Raw genomic sequence first — 19,355 nt, 5'->3', positions numbered from 1 at the left:
AATTATGACACACTTCAAGCTGATTTCTCTTGCTTCTCTGTATGTATATATAGTCAGAACTGCCTTCTAAAAGAAAGAATTCCTAGTCTCACTGATCTCCCAGGCACTAGAAAAATTAAACACACACACATACACACACACACACACACATATATATATGGTTCTTGTCCATATATAAACATGTATGTAAAAAAATATATATATATACACACACACACATATAAAAATAGCCTAGACAGGACAGAAATCAGAACTTGAGCCTCGACCAAGATGTCGTGAATAAGGGCTAAAGTCAGCAGTATGAATTAAGTCCCATGGTTTAATTCATGGGAAGAGTCCTGCTGAGAAGAGCAGCTTAGTCAGAGGGCAGAGGCCTTTAGGCCAGGGACATAGCATCAACAAGACATCATCACAGCGGAAGAAGCTTCACGTGAGGAGGGTGTGAGCTACAGCAAGGAGGGAATGGATAAGAAGAAAGATGTTTAAGAGACATCAGGGTTTCATGACGAATTAGACACATAAAGTCAAGAACTGAGAATTACTGAAATGTCAGGCTTGGGTGACTAAGAAGAGGAAAGGGCCATTAAGTGACAGAAAAAGAGAAAGAAGTTGGTGTTACTGTTTTTGAGTCTAATATTGTCATTATTCCTAATACATCTCATCCAGAATTGAGATCTGCCCACTAGCACTGTATTTCCTTCTAAATAGGTTTCTCTCTACTGCAAACATTTTTCTCTCCCACCTCTCCATGAGAATCTTAGTAGCATTAGTTAAGTCCACTAGAAGCAAATATACATCAAAATCTCTGTTCATAGATAACAAAGCAATCATTATATCTTACATATATGGCTAGTATTGAACTCAATTAGAAAACAAACTTTTTATAGTTTTCAAAGACTTTATTAAAACTTCCAATCTTACCTCTGTCCACAGTGAAGTTCCTCGTCCTAAGGATTCCTCTTGTCTCAGAGACATGAGAAAAGTTGAGACATCAGAAAGTGACACCTTCTCCTAGGCACGATGGGAGTTTTAAAAAATTATTCATTTTAACATTTTTAATTGAATAAAATAAAATCACTGTGGAAGCAACTAACTATACTATTTAAAGTAGAACATCATTAGCTAAATCAAAACTGTATTTTAAGAAGAAAATATTCAGCTTTTAAAATGAAGATATCAGTTACAATCTTTCATTATATAAAGTGAAAGATTATTTTAAAAATCTATTTTCCTTAAAATTGAGGTTACTATCTTAGAGAAAAGATGGTCCCAATGCTAAAGGAAAAAAACACCATTCTATAAGAAGAAATTACTTTCAATCAAAAAGTGATTTTTTTCAAAGCCACAAAAATGACCACTTGACTAAAGAAAACCACCAAGGTCTTTCATTCCCTTGAAATGAAGTGTATCTTGAATTAAGATCCCTTGCTCTAGGCCAGGGCTCGGCAAAACTTCTCACAGCCTAAATTTTTGTGAATAAAGTTTTGCTGGAACACAGCCATGTCCATTTATTTATAAGCTGTCTGTGGCTGCTTTTGGCTACAATGGAAGAGTTCAGAAGTTGGAACAGAGATCATACAACCACCAGCAAAGCCTAAACTATTTACCATCTGGCACTTCACAGAAAAAGTCTGCTGACCCCTGCTCTAAGCAACAGTAATTATTGGGGCTCTGTCAAAAGCAGAGAATAAAAATAGTATATCTTCCTTGGATGTCAATATTCTGGAAGATGAGGTGGAAAAGTGAGGAAGAAAACTAGGCACACACTTCCAGAGTCCTCCCCCAGAGGGTCACCCAGGATGTGCTCAGGTCCCCCGGCAATGAGCTATGCCATCACAGTGAAATGCTGTCTGCCAGGGAAGCTCACTAGCGACTCAGTGCCCCGCGTTTTTACTGGGATCTGGTCATGGAGATACCCTTTGCCTCCACATGTACTGAAATTCCAGACTCCCAGAAGGAAAGCAAGTGTTCGGCACAAACGCATTGTTTGTACACACTGTGGGCACAGTGTGCCACTCCTATCAATTAGGATAGGAGTTCCCACATGCCGGCCAAGGGCAATCCTATAAGCAGACCTTTCTAATGGTGGTGTCACAGGGCTGCTATGTTAACTCATTTTTGCACACCCACTCACTAAGGCAGACTTGTAAATGGAAGTATCAAACGATCAACTTACCACATCCAGCAAATTCAGAGCTGTTTGAAGAAGATAGCATTGAGCTGCCCCTCTCAATAGAATCTGATGTGTGATCATTGTGCAATGAATAACATCCCTGACATCAAAACACACAAAAAAATGCATTTCCATGTGCCCAAAGACAATTCTGATAATCTGTAATTACTGACAAGATGATTTATAACATCCACAATTTCCAATGCAGAAAGTCACTGTCAGTAGAATTTCAAAGCTACTATTTTCCATTATGGCCTCAAGTAGAGCTCAATTTTAATATGCCATAAATCTCTTTTTAAAATAAGCAATAAATGAAGACACTTTTAAAGTAAAATTTTCATATTTTTTGACATAATTTCTAATCAATATTATTGTTTGATGTTTTATCTTTAGTTTTCTACTTATCGAAGTAATAAAAAAGCCTACCGGCCTTACTTAGTGGTCAAAATCCAGTAGCATACATTTTGGTCCATACTTAAATTAGTAATTCATAAAACAAAATTAGTTCAATTATATGAGTAACAGATTTTTAAAATTTATTTTTTTCTCATATAAAATTAAGAGCTCAAATATCCCAATGCCAATATTAACTAAACCACTCACTGTAGATTAAACCAAGCATTGTAGAAAAACAATATATACTGATGGAAAGTCATGGAAAATAACCAGACATGAACATACATACAGGGTAAATTACCTGAGAGCAAGAAGCCCTTCTATACCCAGGAACTTAGATCTTGGGACATTTGCCAAAGCCTTTGATAAAAACAAAATGGGAACAGCACACCAATGTCTACTTGTCATCTTCTGAATAAACTTTAATAGGAAACTACCTGAAAGAAAAAGTTTTAAAACATCGTTGTTGCCGATAAGCACATGAAAAGATGCTCAACATCGTTAGTCATTAGGGAAACATAAATCAAAAACCATAATGAGATACTACTTCATGCCCACTAGAGTGACTCTAAGCAATAAGCAATGTTGGGAAGGATACAGAGAAACTGGAACCCTCATACATTGCTAGTGGGATTGTAAAATGGTACAGCCACTGTGGAAAACAATAAGGCAATTCCTCAAAAAATTAAACATATGACCCAACAATTCCACCCCTGGGCATATACCCAAGAGAATCGAAAGCCTGTGCTCAATCAAACATCTGTACATGAATATTCACAGCAACATTTTTCATAATAGTCAAAAGTGAAAACAATCCAAATGCCTATCAACTGATGAATGGATAAAATGAGGAATATCTATACGGTGGAATATTATTCAGCCACAAAAAGGAATGAAATACTGATACATGCTACAACATGGATGAACCTTGAAAATACTATGCCAAGTGAAAGAAGCCAGACATAAAAGGCCACATACTCTATGATTCCATTTATGTGAAATGTTTGGAATATGCAAATCTAAAAAGACAGAAAGTAGAAAGTAGATTAGTGGCCGCCAGGAGCTGGGAAGAGAGGAGAATAAGAAGTGGCTGCTAATGGGGTTTCTTTTTGGGTGATTCCATAATGAAAACATTATGGAATTGGATAGTGGTGACAGTTGTACACCTTTTTGAATATACTAAACACCACTGAATCGAACAGTTTAAAAGGGTGAATTTTACGGTATATGAATTATATCTCAATAAAGCTCTTATAAGAAAAAAATCAATGTTATTTTAATTTCATTTCCACTAAGATAAGTATTCTACTATATTGCAGAGTCTGATAACCATGATGCTACCTTAAAAAAAACGTTAAAGATAAATTTTTTACAGTTAGAAGTCATTCTTCTGTTTGAGATGTTAAGGAAAAACAAGACAGGAAGTACTGATGGTAACTGGCCTTTAGTATCTGCAAACAATATTAGATCTTTCTCATAAGCTGTTTCTTGACTAGCCTAGATCTAATGACCATCATTTATATTTCTATTTTGAGATACAAAGGGATGGTGTTTCATTCCGCCCTCTATGCTAATGTGTGATGTGTTAAGAACCCTCAGGTTACATAGTCAGCGGACTGTGTTTTCTCAGATCATCACTGAAGGATGACTTTTAAGAAACCCTCAGAAGCTCCTAAAAGGATATCGTATGTGTTTTGTATCTTCAAAAGTTCCTAGCACAAAACTAGATATACAAAAGATATTCACTGGAAACTGGCGACTGAAAAAAATTACTAAGAACTGTGAATAAACATCTGAACTTTTTCTCTCTTCTGTTTGCACTAATTAAGTTCAATAAATCCCGTCTTTTGCCTAACACGGCACTCATGACATGAGGAAGATGGCAACAGCTAAGCTTCCGTTTCCCATTCCTTCAACACATTTACCAGTGCCTGTGGCATGCCTGGCCCTGAGCCACAAACACCAGGCACTCCAATTTTAAGAAGTGCTGACCATGTTATTTCACTCACGTGTGCCACTGACACGGGGAGGCACCAACGTGGGCAACAAATTAATTATCACAGGGGTGCAGCCCAGAAGCTTAAACTTCTGAATGCCACCAAACTGAAGAATGGCTCTAACAGTTAAATTATCTCCTCTACAAACTAATTTTTTGTAAAAAAAAAAAAAAAAAAAAAGTAATCAAAACAATCAATTTTATATAATTTAAAGTCATGATATACAGACCGTACTTTCCATATTATCCCTGACTTTTGAATACATATTACCATTGGTCATCTTGTCATCCTGTTTGCAGATTAGAATAAAAAAATATATATTTCATACCCAGGGTCACTTTAAAAATCAAAGGTGGGAGAGAAAAAAGGACTTACAAAGCAGAGTAAGTCCTTTTCTGCTGCTCAGCAAACAAAATCACACTGCTTTTGTGCTTTGCTTACCAACTTACCTCATCAGAAAGAAAAATAAATCCCCAACCTAAAGAAGTGAGATAGTTCTAGGATACAAGATTTTACATAAAATGTAAATGTTTTTCTTTCTTATCATTCTAAGTCAGCATCTATAAAGGCACAACTCGCCATAACGGATGTTCTATTTACAACTTTCTCCTAAAAGCAGGTTCTTTCTTTCTTCAATATATTTTACTAATTCTTAAAACTGAATAGTAGACAATTAGAAAAAATAGCTAAACTGCAACACACGTTTTAAAATTACTTACATGGTACTCATGCCAATACTGGCAATGTTACATACAACGGCAAAAGTGTGTATTCACAATCTTCCAGGATATGCATTCTGACAAAATGTGCATATCCTGGAAAAAAACTATTTTGAAAATACTGATTATAATAGTCATACAATGGTGCTTATAACCAATATGCTAACAATAAAAAAATTATAAGCTAACAAATTTTTTAAAAACTCTTTACTGACACATACTCTTTATTTCTTCTGGAAGAAGAGAAACATAAGTGACTAAAAACTTCTGTAATTTCAATCCCAATGGAGAACCGCTTCCTATCAGCTGGCCTGGGGACCTATATACAAAGAGGGGAGGAAAAACAAATATTTAAGATCTATTTACAAGTAAGTATACTGAAACTAGTCTAAATGGACCATGGCCCAAAGGTCTTTCAACAATAAATCAGAAAATCTTTTTCTGAACCTGCATTCTATTTTTCAGTAAAACTCTAAGAATCTGATTATAGAAACATCAGGAACTTCTAAGAAAATGGACCTGAGTTAATAATCTACTCTACTAAGTAGGCATGGATTTCCTTTTCATGACACTTTCCCTTACATGTATATGAATCTTGCTAAATAGTATCATAAAAAATAACAGCCTAAAATGATAATTTAAAATATTTTAATGTTTCCAACATAATAGTCCTATGACTTTAAATCTTTAGGTCTAAAATAAAAGAAATAACATCCATAGTAAAGACATATATTACTAATAAATTACTTTTGAAAGAGCATTTAATTATTAACATCCATTAAAGTCACATTTTTTCTGCTATATACTTCTGCCAGGAACATTATCTGTTAATTGAACACATTAGAGGACTAGAAAACTGACGGCATTTCGTAACAAATGTGTCTGTCAATTCTTTAAGAAAGCGCCAAGATTTTTCATTGGTGTTACTGCTCTCCAGCTGTCTAATTGCTTCAGAAAACTATTCAAGAGTAATGAGTTATTTGAAAACTAAAAATAATTGGCAAATCAAGCATTGCTAGGCTCTTTCGATATTTATTAAACAGTACTAAATATTAACATAACTTGGTGCAAACTAATTAAAAATTTTTAAAGAAACTGGTGGGGAGGGATTTTTCCTGCTTAGAGGCACACCAAACAGAAGACTTACAACTATAAATTTAGTTAATATTATTATAGAAAGATGACAAACATAATTGCAAAAGGGAAATTTTTGAAGGTATAATTCAAGAGTACAGACAATGCTCAAAAACAATGAGGCTAAGGCATAATCCTGACAAACTCTTCGGTTAACCTTTTCAAGAGGTAAAGGTGACAAGTAAGTAAAATGACAGCCACTGTCAGATACTGAAAGGAAAAAGGTTAGAATGAACCTTGTGGTATTGGACTGAAATGGGATGCATTGCTGTGAATTCATGGTTCTTAATATGGAAAGATGGATGGATGGCCAGGACAGACAGACACTGAAACAAACAGGTAAGTCTGCTCAGCTGACAGAGCTAAGAAAGCGAAGATACATATACGCACGCACACGCAGCAAGAAGAGACCACAATTAAGCAAATGTGGTAAAACATTAACATTTGGGGAATACAGATGAAAAGTAAAAGGGAAATCTTTGTATTATTCTCATATCTTTTCTGTAAGTCTAAAACTAAGTCAAAAGAAAAAGGAAAAAAGTTTACAGTGTTCATTAGCCAAAGTCATTCCAATTTCCAAGAGGGCAGAAAGCAGGAGTAGGGGTGAGAAAGTGAGCTACAAAAGACACAGAGCCCAAGAATGGAGGAGCTCAAGGCAGGAAAGGAACACTTGATACAAATAATAGAAGGCAAGAAGAACTGTAAATATAGAAGAAACCAAAAGATAAGAAAAAGCTGACTGTTAGGCAACATATATTATGTACCAAATACATTAAACAATCTGGTCATGTCTCATAACATCAAATTTATGTATCAAATACATAGTACTGCATTACTGCTAAACAAAATAATGTTTGTTTACCTGCTATACAGAGAACACTCTGAAAGTGCATCCATTAATGGTCCAATAATAAACTAAAAAAAAAAAAAAAAAAGACACGCAATTGATATTAAGTTGTAACTGCAATTTTTAAAAGTCCGCTTCCCCTGACTGTCCATCCTACACAGGCTGGCAGAGGAGCTGCTACAAGCAAAACTGACCTCTTACGCTGTAGGTTAATTCAGTGATGGTCTTACAGGGTAACCTTAATTCTACCAGAACAAAGTAAGTTCAGAATTCTCCTGCCTGATGAAAACTCATGACATATTAAGAGAATTCATATATTGGATCAAGAAAGAAGAGAGGAACCGAAGAAGAAACCACATGCTAGAAAACAAAGGTAGTAACAGAAAAAAACAAAAAGAAACTTGAGAGAATTTAATCCCCTCTACCTACAAGATAAAAGGGGAAAATTATACTCAAAAACATTACTAGACACTAGTCAAAAAAGTTTACATGAAGTACAGGAAGAATAGGAGAATGTAGAAAAATGATCCATATCAAAATACTATAGAATGTATTGAGATAACTAGAAAAATTGACTGAGGTTACCTCTAAATGACAGGTATTACTCTACCTAAGGAAGTGACCATGTGACTGACTCACGTGGCACTGTAACATAAAACTTAAAATCACAGCTATAATTCTCACCTTCTCTTCACTTTGTGTGGTTCCTGACAAATGGAAATATAGACTCCAATGAATATAGCTCAGAAGACAATCTCTGCTTAATAAAGTAGACAGCAGTATTTCGATGAGTCAGAACTGGGAGAGTAGCAACACTAAATAACAGTAACTCAGAGATTCAGAACTGCAAGAGCAGTATCACCTAAAACCTTCTACACCACAGTTTTCATACTCTTGACTTATGTTGCTTAGAATATTGATACCACAGAACTACTCTTCACAATGGTCATGCTACAGGCAGTTCTACCATTCAGCTTACTGAGAAATGACATAAGCTTTTTCTGAACAAGATAGATAGGTCTGGAGAAATAGAATTTGCTGTATGCAAATCTATATAATAATACTTGCTGACATAAAGTCCTAGTATATTTTTACCTCCCATCTTTTGACAAAAAGAGCAAGGAAGAGGATAGGCTGTCATTACCTCAGAAAATTCTAGTGAAAATGGCAGGAATTTTATTTCATACAGCTCCAAAAAATGGATAACACCTTCTTTGGTCAGAATTTTATTTTCACTTTCAAACATTCTTTTGTAAATACACATATGCCAGGATGGATGAAAGAGCCAACATCCTGTGGAAAAAAACATTTAATGTTGACATTTGATTCTAACTTTATGTCTCTCCATGTAGACTACATACTTATAAATAAATACACTTACAGACAAACGCATTAACTTCATTTTAACACTACTAAAGTGAGCCTGTTTTTAATCATATCCAAAGGTGTTTACTGAATAACAAAAATAATTTTGGCATTCAGTATTCCATATTCAGGTAGTTTCACTTAGAATGAATGCAAACGAATGTTATAGCTGCTGCAGTGTACAAAAACTAATTATTACCCCATGCATGCAGGTTGGAACTTTAGATCTGGGGGTAGTTTCGACCAATTCTTCTCTTATCCCACTTCAATCTCCTTTTTTATACAGGACTCTGAAACTGTCAGTCCTCTGCTTAAAAACCTTGAATAGCTTCCGATCACTCCTAGAATAGAATCCGAATGAGGCAAAAACTTACTCTGTCTACCAGGCCAACCTCGTGCCCTCCACACGCCCTCTACGCTGCAGCCACTGGTCCTCCTGTTCGCCTCATGGAGCTGCTCCCACCTCAGGGCTTGTGTACCAGGTGCTGCACCTCAGCAGGGGCTCTGAGCTTGGATGCCATCCCTGAGACAGGCCTTCCCTGACTACTCCACTCATCCTTTACTCCATTTCAGCCTCTCGTCTGTTCCCTTCCTAAAACTTATAATCGAAACAATTTTTTCAAGTGAAAAATACTGCATGTCTCTCACCACTTTATCTCCAGGGCTTAGCATATATTGCACACCATGTAAGTATCTATGACGTGAATATACAAATGAGTGAGCAAATAAAAAATGGAATAAATGTGTACCTTAATGGATTTTCTCTTTTGAAATATCCTTTAATTCTATTAGAAAAGAAACATTCAGCATTTTAAACTCACGACATTCTATAAATAAATAGGCCTATTATTTGCAATTTACACCAAGATACTTGTTCAACTCTTTGGCAATGATAATTTTTCAAAATCTGTCACTGCTACTTGATTTGGTTTGCCAAGAGCTACGGGCAAAATGTGGTAAGAAGAACGTCATTTTAACAGTAAATGCGTAAGTGAAGTCACAACAGGATGCAATTAAATTCTAGTCCCAGGTGGAACTATAGATGCTTATGGTCTGTGAAAAATCCCAATGTATCAGAAAACAACTCAGAGCAATCAGCTGAATAAAGCTCAATTCCTAAGGGGTCAAACTATTAAAGTTGTAATTATCTAGAGTAGGCACTAAAACCCATTTACCTAGATTAATTCTTATGTGTAAACACAATGTAGCATTTTATCAATCATATGAATAAAAAACACTATTGGCCTCTATTTAGCTATTTCATTGATTGAAACTTAATTTCATAAAATAATTTTAGGAAGCTCTAGTTTCATTGTATTTCTCCTAAAAAGTTCCCATATTACAGCAGTGATTAATGGCTTATAAACCATATTTAAAATTATACCTTGGAATTTTCAAATTCCTAAGAAGTCGAAGTCACAAGAAAACTGAAACCCCAAGAAAAGTAATGCTAACAAACATTGGAAAAGATTTATTAAGAGAATAAGAATGGAAAGCAGTTAAAATGTATATTCATATTGGTACAGACCTATTATTAAAAACAGAATATATCATCATTAAAATATTCCAAAGAGTCTTTATCTTTTAAGGATATATACTGTAATATTTACAGATAAAATGATACGACATCCAGGGATGTACTTCAAAAGCATTTGGTGGGGAGCAGGAAAGGCTACATCTGATACAGTAAACGGGGCTGGCCATGGGTGGATTGTTGTTGAAGTGGGTGATAGGTTCATCATACTTTCCTACCTTGTGTTGAAGGGGAAAAAAGATAGAAAGAAAAAAAAAAAAACCAAAAGGTTCATCATATACACTCCTCTCCTTTTGTAAATGTTTGAAATTTTCCATAATCAAAAGCTTAAAAAATTAACCATATCTCTAAATTACGGAAAATTCTCGCAGCCATTTAAAATTTTGCTTTAAAGACTATTTAAGAATATAGGTAAGTAGATATAGATATTATGCTAAGTGAGGTAAACATTCTGAACAACATGATCCAGAAGGTGTATATCTGGAATGTTAACAGCTGTTATCTCTTGGTGGAAACATTACAAGATGATTCATTAGCTTCTGTATACTTTTACAGTTTGCCCACATTCTCTACAATGAACGAGTATTAGTCATAAAATCAGAAAAAACTATAAGTGTTATAAAAATCAAAATAATAGTAATCATTACCATTTTCTTCTGACACTGCATATTCAAACAGATTGTTCAGCTTTGGTAAGACTGGCTTTATAACATGTATCTAAGAATAAGAGCAAAATATCATATGAAATGAAAATCTACCTTTAAGAAATTAAGAGAATTGTCATCTATTTATATAACAGTAGCCCTTCTGTTTCTGTTTTTACTTCCATTCAAAAAATACACAGGAGTCTGAATTTTCCAGTTTTTAAAACATACTATGATTCAATTATGCAAGACTGAGTATCGCAAAGCTAATGAATATAACCTAGAATATAGTTACAGCAATGTTTATATTTATATAGTGATTATCATAAATTTTATCATGCAATTCTCAACTGTCTTGGGAAATAGGTAGGACTGATAATACCAGTATATTACAAAGAGGAAAAAAATACTGAAATATTTTCTCTAGTCACTCACATTGTTCAAGGTCACACACTTAGAAGTAGAGCCAGTTCAGCATTCAATGTTTTTCACACCAGACTACGTTGCTAACACCTTTGCTAGAGTTTAATTTATATAACCTTCAAAATATATGTAAATTTGAGTTTCTAAATAAATAATGGGGGTCTTATGGATCTATTGATTGAAGAAAACCATAAAAGTTTACTTGAATTTAGAAATGCTTTTTATTTATTCCTCATCCTTACATCTATATATATTTAGTATGTAGGAGTGATTCTTCATTTCATTCCACAAACAATGCTTGGTGCACATTTGGATTGACACCTTACAGTGACTCCAGGTGGCTGGCCCCTTAGTGGTCCCCAGAACAGCAGCAGGGGCATCACCTGGGAACTTGCAAAACGTTCAAATTCTCAGGCCCCAGCCCAGACCTACTCAATCAGAAAGCCTGAGGACAGGGCCCAGCAATTTATAATAAGCCATCCTGGTAATTCTGATAGACGTTAAAGTCTCAGAATGTCAAGGGATGATCAAATATAACTAAATTTTTTGAACGATAAATTTAAGTCCCTTGAAAGTATTAATTTCCTGAAACAATTTATATTCTATTTTAAATCGCCATTTATGCCAGAAAACAAAGTACACTTGGATTCTATCATCACCTGCTAGATCCAAGTTGTTCTTTCTGCATTGTTTTTAATGAACGTTTGAAAAGAAGAAAAAATTATTATCTACTGTAGGATTTGCTAAAGTAAGAAAACACTTACCTGATTTCCTTCTAGAGTTTCCATAATTAAAATATAATTTTCCCAAAATTTTAAAAGCTCATCTTTTTTCTTCTCAGACCACCAAAACAGACTTGGGCCTAGTAAGGTTGAAAAAAGAAAATTAGTTCTTCCTTTTGCAAATTGTGTAAGTTTCTTAATGATAGTAGTTGTTAAAATAATCCCACTATTGCCAGATGTTGTATCCTCTAATAATGGAGGATCAAAGCCTTGTTAGGAGGTGTGGGAATCTCCAAAGGAGTTTTGTTTTTTAATTAAGATTACTGTTTTGGAGTTCTGGGTAAAAATGACAGATTTGCACATATAAACTCTACTTTCTCTCCCTAAGCATCTCACTATAGCAGTAAAGGATTTTCCAAAGACAAAAACCCAGAAGAATGGAGAAAACAGGAGAGCAGACAACAGCAATAAAATTTAGAATTTGAAAATAAGATGAAAACCAAGCTGACTCAAGATGAGGGAGTTTTATATTAACATAGGGAAAAACCAAAAAACAACTTGATTTATACTGCAAAATTCCCCCAAACAAAAGGAAGTGGCAGCAAAAGTTACTTCTGTAAGTGGAGGTGAAAAGTGAGGCTAAAGTAAGGAGGATTTTTTCATTGTGTTTAAGAAAGAGTCACATCCCCAGGCCCCCTTTTCTATGTCCTGAACAGGAAAAAGACCGTAACTGATTCTCTGGAGAAAGTAAATAGTGGGTCTCTGAATTGAAGGCATAAGACCTAGCTGAGATCAACCCTACTGAAAATGGGGATTCAGCGAACATGTGTGCATCTGGGTGCTGGGACTCCCCTCTGCCTGCCCCCTTAGGTCCCAGAATGTTGGCCAGGCCTTCCCTATGCAGCGGAAAGCAGGAAGATGTCCTCTGCAGAATCCGGCCACCTCGAGGAAACACGTGAAAATACTTCTATCAGGGATTTCCCAAAGAAATGACCTGGTCAGATCACCTTCCAGTGAAGTTCACAGTCAACAAGCTCCACTCATGTGCTTAGAGGTTTCACCCCAATTTTGATTCCTTATTCTCAAAAATAAACTGGTATTCAAGGATCATTTGACATCTGGGGAAACCTCTACTAAAGATCAAGACCAAAACAAATACGTGGGGGAAAAAAAAGGAAACTAAAGAAAACAAAATTATGCAGGGGGAAGAAAACTTAAAAAATCAAAACAAACTTTTACTAATATCTTAGGGGAGATAATATAGTGCTGTTTTGATATAACGACAGGATAAAAAAAAAGGGGACATTCTAAGAACAAAAAATATCTCACGAGGATTAAAAATTTGAGAGCAAAAACAAGAAACCCAAAGAAAGCACTGGAAATCACCCAGAAAGTAGAGCAAAAAGACAGAGTCACAGAAAATCCTTAGAAGAGAAAAGATGCTTTGAAGACCAGTCCAGGAGGTTCAATATATAAAAGAAGAACAGAAAACAGAAAGGGAGAAAATCTTCGACAACATACTTCAAGAAAATTTCCCAGAAACAAAGAACATGATTTCCAGACTGAGTAAGTCCACCAAGTGCCCAACACAAGGATGAAAATAAACCTGTGCCAAACCTGTGAAATTTCAGAATGCCAGGACCACAGATCCTACCAACTTCAACGGGGAAGAAACAGTTCATGTATTAACAGGACTCAGAATGGTTTCAGCCTTCGGAACAGCAATAATGGAAGCTCTAGCTTCTAAGACAATAGATTGACGTCTTTAAAAATTTTGAATGGAAATGTTTTCCAAGCTAGAATTCTACCCGCCATCAAACCATTAATCAAAGATGAGGGCAAAATGAAGGCATTTAGACATATATGGTCTCAGCTTCTGTTTAGGATGTAGAAAACCACAGAAGAATTATTACTGCCATACGAACAGAAAAAGCTGGATAATCTACAAAATCCTAAACTTCTGGGGGGCCCATGAGACAGCTGAGCTCACAATGCAACTAGTAGTTGAGTTCCAAAGGGCAGAAAGCCTCTCCAAGAATAGAAAGGACACACAAACTATTCTACTGGCTGAGGACAGGAGGAAGTGGTAGTCACCAAAAAGTTTTAAAAAATGGCATAATTTTGATGAGTTTTTAAAGGCCGAGGTACGCTAGCTTGACAGCTTAGGATCCCTGGGAAGGCCAAGGAGTCCACGCCCACTCACCAGGGTCTTTTTTTCAGGCCTGTCCCATGTGCTCTTGAGAAAGACTGTGGGCAAGGAGGAGACCCTGTGCAGCACATTCAGGGCCTGACTATTTGAGAGTACAGCAGGACTAACTGGAGAGGCCCACCCGTGACCTACAGGAATACAAGAGGATGATCAACTGCAGAAACCTGCCTGCACCCTGGACCCTCCTCTGATAAGAGGCCAAAGCTGTCTGCCTCTGGAAGAAGGGCAGGAAACCCTCCATACCCTACCCTTGTCCCTGCCCTGATACCAGGCAAAAGGTGGCTGCCTCCAGGGAGGGGACTGAAATCCTGCTCTCTTCGCTCTGCCCTGGCGTTAGGCAAAAGCATCTGATGTTGTGCAAAGGGAAGGAAATCCACTCCTGCCTGATATTCTGCATGGATACAAAGCTGGTCTGTGGTTGCTGGGGAAAGGCAGGACACAAGCGCCCAAGACCTACCACAGACACACGCAGAACACAGTTGCCACTGGAGAGGGCAAGGAAATCTAAATTCTTCCCTAAGTAGGAGGCAGAGGTGACTGGATAGGGAGCAGAGGCAGTGAAAACTTGTGAACCCTGAGGCTGTGTCATATGAGGCCCAAGATGAGGCTGAAGCAGGAGTGAAAGCCCCTGTCCCTATCTCAAATCTTGCACCAAGTAACAAGGACCAGCAGTCTACACCTGAGGGAGTAACAAAGCCTTGGCAGAAGACCCCCTCATCTGTGGCGCAGGCCTCCCGGGCTGCACAGAAACCTTTAGGTATTCCAGGGTCCACACCAAGCACAAGGTAGCCACAATCCACCATGGAAGAATGTGAAGAATAGAGTGTACTGAAGGCAAACAGGGCAACAAAAGCCAAATCTGGCTCAACTACACACTAGACTGACTCAACACCACACACTAAGGGCCTAACAAAAATGTGCCTATCTCTAACCAGAAATACTTACTTCCAACTCTGCTGTTATTTTAAGACAGAAAATAGTGACTCCATGGCCAAAAAACAGAAAACAAAGCCAAACTTAGATGGTCCAGGTATCAGACTTGTATTAATAGGTAACTATAATTAAGACGTTAAAGGATCTAGTGGAAAAAAGGTAAACAACATGCATAAACAGAAGAGCAGATGTGGATTTTCAGATGCAAACTCTAAAAAAGTGTCAAATGGAAAACGAAAGAAATAAAAACATGTCAGACATTAAGGGATCCTTTGATGGAATTATTAGACATGCAAGATCTTGAAAAATTCTATCTCAGGAAACTACTGGAGAATGCACTACAGTGCTACAAGTAAAGCAAACAAGACACGAACTACAGGAAACCAGAGATCCGTAACAGGACTCAGGTGAGGGAATCCCCAGGATGATGGGTAAGGAGAGATCTAAAAATCAGCTGTGTACCAGGTACAGGGTGACATGAGCCACATTTGAGCATGTAAAGGGACTCTAGGAGAAATTTCTTCTTCAGGAAAACTTATAAAACACCTCGTGATCTGATTTTGTAGAGGAAAGGTTCAGACAACTGGCTAAGAATGTAGGGCTGAATTTGTGATTAGTACAGGCAGAACCAAACAATAATTATAAGGAAAAATTTGTGGGAAGGGAAAAATAGTTTACTACATAGATCATCTGTGAACTGCATTTACGGTGTCATAATTGTATAAATGCTAAACACACCCATTTAACCAAACTTTTAACTGTGACAATTTTATAATATGACTAAGATATATTAAGACATAATGGTAAATACCAAAATAGTCAGTTAAAAGAGGTTAACAGTGCTTGCTTTCTGAAATGGAGAAAATGAGGGCAGGTATGTAAAGACTATTTATTGTTTGTCCCTAAAACTGAAGACTGACTCGTTAAAATAAATGAGTATTTAACTTTGGCAATTTAATGTTTTCCAGTGAAAACTCTCATGGAAGGATCACCCATTTGTGGACTCTTCAAATATGTACTATCTAATGTGTTAAAATTACATGAAAATCTAATCTCACAACTTCAGCCAAAGAAAAATCTTTTACCTATAATAAATGCACAGCCAGTTACAGTTGAAAAAATACAAATATTCTATTGAGACAATTTCGAGTTAATCTATTTTGGACTTCTAGAGTGGAAGAGTGAATTTAAGATGACAAGACAAAATAATCAGTAACATACCAAACTGAAAGGAAGCTCTGGCTATTTCATCTACTATTGTTCTATAACAAAGTAGTAGAAAGCACAGCTCAAAATGTTAAAAAACAAAACTGACTCATTAGTAAATCTTGCTCCTAAAACAATTACCAAAGGAAATTTCAAAAGAATGTGAAGGCTTTTATGATGCCTAATTCTAATACTCAACACTCAATTCATTGATCGGTACAGATAATTTTTCTTTCAGTCGGATGGACATCAACCCTTCCTATTAGAAAGGATCTACCACAATATAGTGCAAATTTGGGTCTGTAACATCCTGCATGGGCTCAGTCACTTTCCTAAATTATTTCACGGGTGCTGTATTCTACCCTGCTCGGGTCAGACTGTTTCCAAATGCAGTGATTTGTGTCACTTCAGAGAACACACTTAAGAGGAGATTCCCAAGGTTTTCAGGATTGGGGGGGGGGGCCCTGGGAAAAACCAAATTCTGTGTGGACCGCAGACACGACCTGGTTTTTGGAAGCAGGAGGGCTCCCCTCCCAGGAAGCCACGTAGGTTTGGGCTGGGGAGCAAAGAGGCAAGTACCGTTTCCTTCCTGGGGGCCGCAGGTGCAGTCGGACCCCAGCTCCGCCGACACCTCCACCGCCCTCTGCAGCAGGTAGCGGGCTCGCTTGCGCGTCAGGGCGTCCTCAGCCTGGCCCAGCCCCGCCTGCACCGTCCTCCAGAAGCGCCAGCAGCGCCGGGCGTCGGGGCCCGACTCGTGCGCGCGGGGGGCGCGGTCCGCGCCGGGTTCGGGCAGCAGCTTCTCCGCCAGGGCGCTCAGAACCAGCAGCTTCAGCCCGATGCGGCCTGGCGCCGAGGGTGCCCCCGGCGCGGCCAGCCCACCCCACACGGCCCGCAGCGCCGCCCCGCCGCACTGGCCCAGCGCGGGCAGCAGCCGTCCAGCCACCAGCGCCACCGCGTCCTCGGCGGGCCCAGCTTCATCCCCGTCCCCGCCCAGCACTAGGGCGACGGCGGCCCGCGCCACCCGCTCGAGCAGCGGCGCGTCCTCGCGGGGCCGCAGGCAGGGCCCGACGGCCGCCAGCACCTCCACGGCCGCCTCAGCGCCCGGCGCGCGCCCCGCGGAGAGCAGGTCACGCAGCGCCTCCTCGGCCAGCGAGGCCGCCAGCTGCGGGCCCCCGGCCAGGCGGGCGCACGAGCGCAGGGCCGCGCCTGCCGCCCTCAGCACGCGCCGGCGGAGGCGCGGCGGCAGCCCGAGGTCCGGCCCGCCCGCGGGGCACCCGCGCAGACCCCGCAGCAGCGGCACGAGGTACCCCGCGGCGACCTCGCGCGCCGCCTCTGGGAGCGCGCCTGCGCCCCCGCCGCCGCGCGCAGCCGCGTCCTCCAGCCGCTGCAGAAAGAAGCACAGCGTCTCCACGCGCTCCACGGACGCCTTCCCGCGGCATAAGGCCCCCAGCAGGACCCGGGGGTCATGGCTCTGCGAGAGCAGCGCCTCCGCCAGCACCCACTCCATCTGACACACGCGCACCGCCGCCACCGAGCTCCCACATGGAGGCGCCGGCGTGCGCGAGCACGTGCGTACAGGCCGGGCCGGGCCGGGCGTGCGTGCTCGTGCACCTGCCGGACGGGCGCGCGTCCGCAGGGAGGGGCCTTGGGGCCGGCTGGGTTCCCTTAGCCCGTCGCGGACTCCTCCCACCAGCTCTGCCTGGAACCTACCTGGTCTGCCCGGCCCTTGCCCCTTACTATTTTTAGGAAGAAAGGAGGCTCTTGTTAAACGTTAATGCAGTGTCTACACCAGCTCCACCGAGATTCCCTAGTGGAGATGGGCCTGTCTGTGAGCATGGACCAGAAGTTCACAAAGAAGGTGCACATTACAGCCACCTAGGAGCTTATTTTCAAAAAGGTGTATGCTGGGCACCACTCACAAAGAGACTGACACAGTAGGTCTAAAATAGATTCTGGACATCTGCATTAAAAATTAATAATGAAAACGCAAGAATGTTTAGAGGCAAGGCCAGAGGTGAGAAGTATAATACTACGGCAGTGTGATAGGATACGGCTGAAAACACACTACCAGCCCTCACAGCTGAATGCCCAGGCTGACTGTAGGATCAAAACTTAACACAATGCATCTGTTCCCACGTGCAAACTCAAAAATAGCGCGTGTCTCTCTATTTTCTGTATTTCTGACAGCATGTACGACTAAATATGGAAACAGAAAACCTCACCTCTGCATGCACGGTGCTGGTTTGGTTCCTGGCTCAATCTCAGACAAACTGAATCAGTGACATTGGTTTCCTTTGCCTTCTAACCACCAAGATCTGTCCCTTAGTGGAGAAGACACAATCCCACCTTCAAAGAGCTTGAAATATAATAAACACAACGGGTAAGATAAAAATTAGTTATTTAAACTTAAAGTTATTTTTATATAATTTGTAGATATTTAAATCTAAGGTTATCTGACTTAAATTTGTTATCTGATTGGTATTGTCCTAGTAAGAAAATGAGGAAGGTCTAAAACTGAGGTATTGGTGGGACACAGAGAGGAGGGGCCACTAAGAGAGAGAACTGGAAAGTTGCATGGATAGATTTGAGGAGTGATTCTAGGGGGGAATCAAGGATGGGAGTGGTAAGGATCTTGGCTCCCAGGCTTTTGATTTAGGCAATTTGGGAATGATGGCCATTGCACTAAATAGGGAGTTTCTGGGAAGAAGTGCATTGGTGGGGAGGAATGATAGCAGAGGAAGGGATGGAGGGAATGAGGATGATGCAGTTAGATTTGTACAAGTGAAGACTGAGAGTGATGCCCTGACCGATACTCAAATGGAGACATCTGGTAGGCAGTCGCAATCACTCCTACCTGGCTCATGCAGTATGTACTCCATATTGCTCCCAGGATGATCTTCTTAAAATCAAACCATCAGCTATCCATGGCCATCAGAATAATGTTTGAATTTCCTAGCATGCCCCCCAGGATGCCTCATGATGGGGCCCCTGCCTACTTCTCCCTCCTGACAAGCCCCATATACACCTTAATTCTGAAGTCCCTAAAACATGTT

General features: G+C 39.4%; 1 protein-coding gene across 1 annotated transcript in view; it reads right to left on the bottom strand.

The window, feature by feature from the left end:
- The window catches only part of TARBP1 (TAR (HIV-1) RNA binding protein 1), an 81,024-nt gene extending 63,215 nt beyond the window's left edge, over window positions 1-17,809 (bottom strand). Inside the window, exons 1-9 of the mRNA XM_012660362.1 lie at window positions 16,882-17,809; window positions 11,997-12,094; window positions 10,813-10,882; window positions 8,411-8,559; window positions 7,282-7,334; window positions 5,507-5,604; window positions 2,871-3,006; window positions 2,177-2,273; window positions 922-1,011 (exon numbers count right to left, since the gene is read on the bottom strand). Of these exons, the coding sequence (XP_012515816.1) occupies window positions 922-1,011; window positions 2,177-2,273; window positions 2,871-3,006; window positions 5,507-5,604; window positions 7,282-7,334; window positions 8,411-8,559; window positions 10,813-10,882; window positions 11,997-12,094; window positions 16,882-17,809 (1,719 nt within the window). The remainder of the gene's footprint in view (window positions 1-921; window positions 1,012-2,176; window positions 2,274-2,870; window positions 3,007-5,506; window positions 5,605-7,281; window positions 7,335-8,410; window positions 8,560-10,812; window positions 10,883-11,996; window positions 12,095-16,881) is intronic.
- Window positions 17,810-19,355: the final 1,546 nt, after the last annotated feature.

The sequence above is a fragment of the Propithecus coquereli genome, unplaced genomic scaffold, assembly GCF_000956105.1.
Source record: "Propithecus coquereli isolate 6110/MARCELLA unplaced genomic scaffold, Pcoq_1.0 Scaffold66, whole genome shotgun sequence".
NCBI classification, from domain to species: domain Eukaryota; kingdom Metazoa; phylum Chordata; class Mammalia; order Primates; family Indriidae; genus Propithecus; species Propithecus coquereli.
The sequence above is the reverse complement of the archived record's forward strand: the minus strand, read 5'-3'. Positions and strand labels throughout refer to the sequence as shown.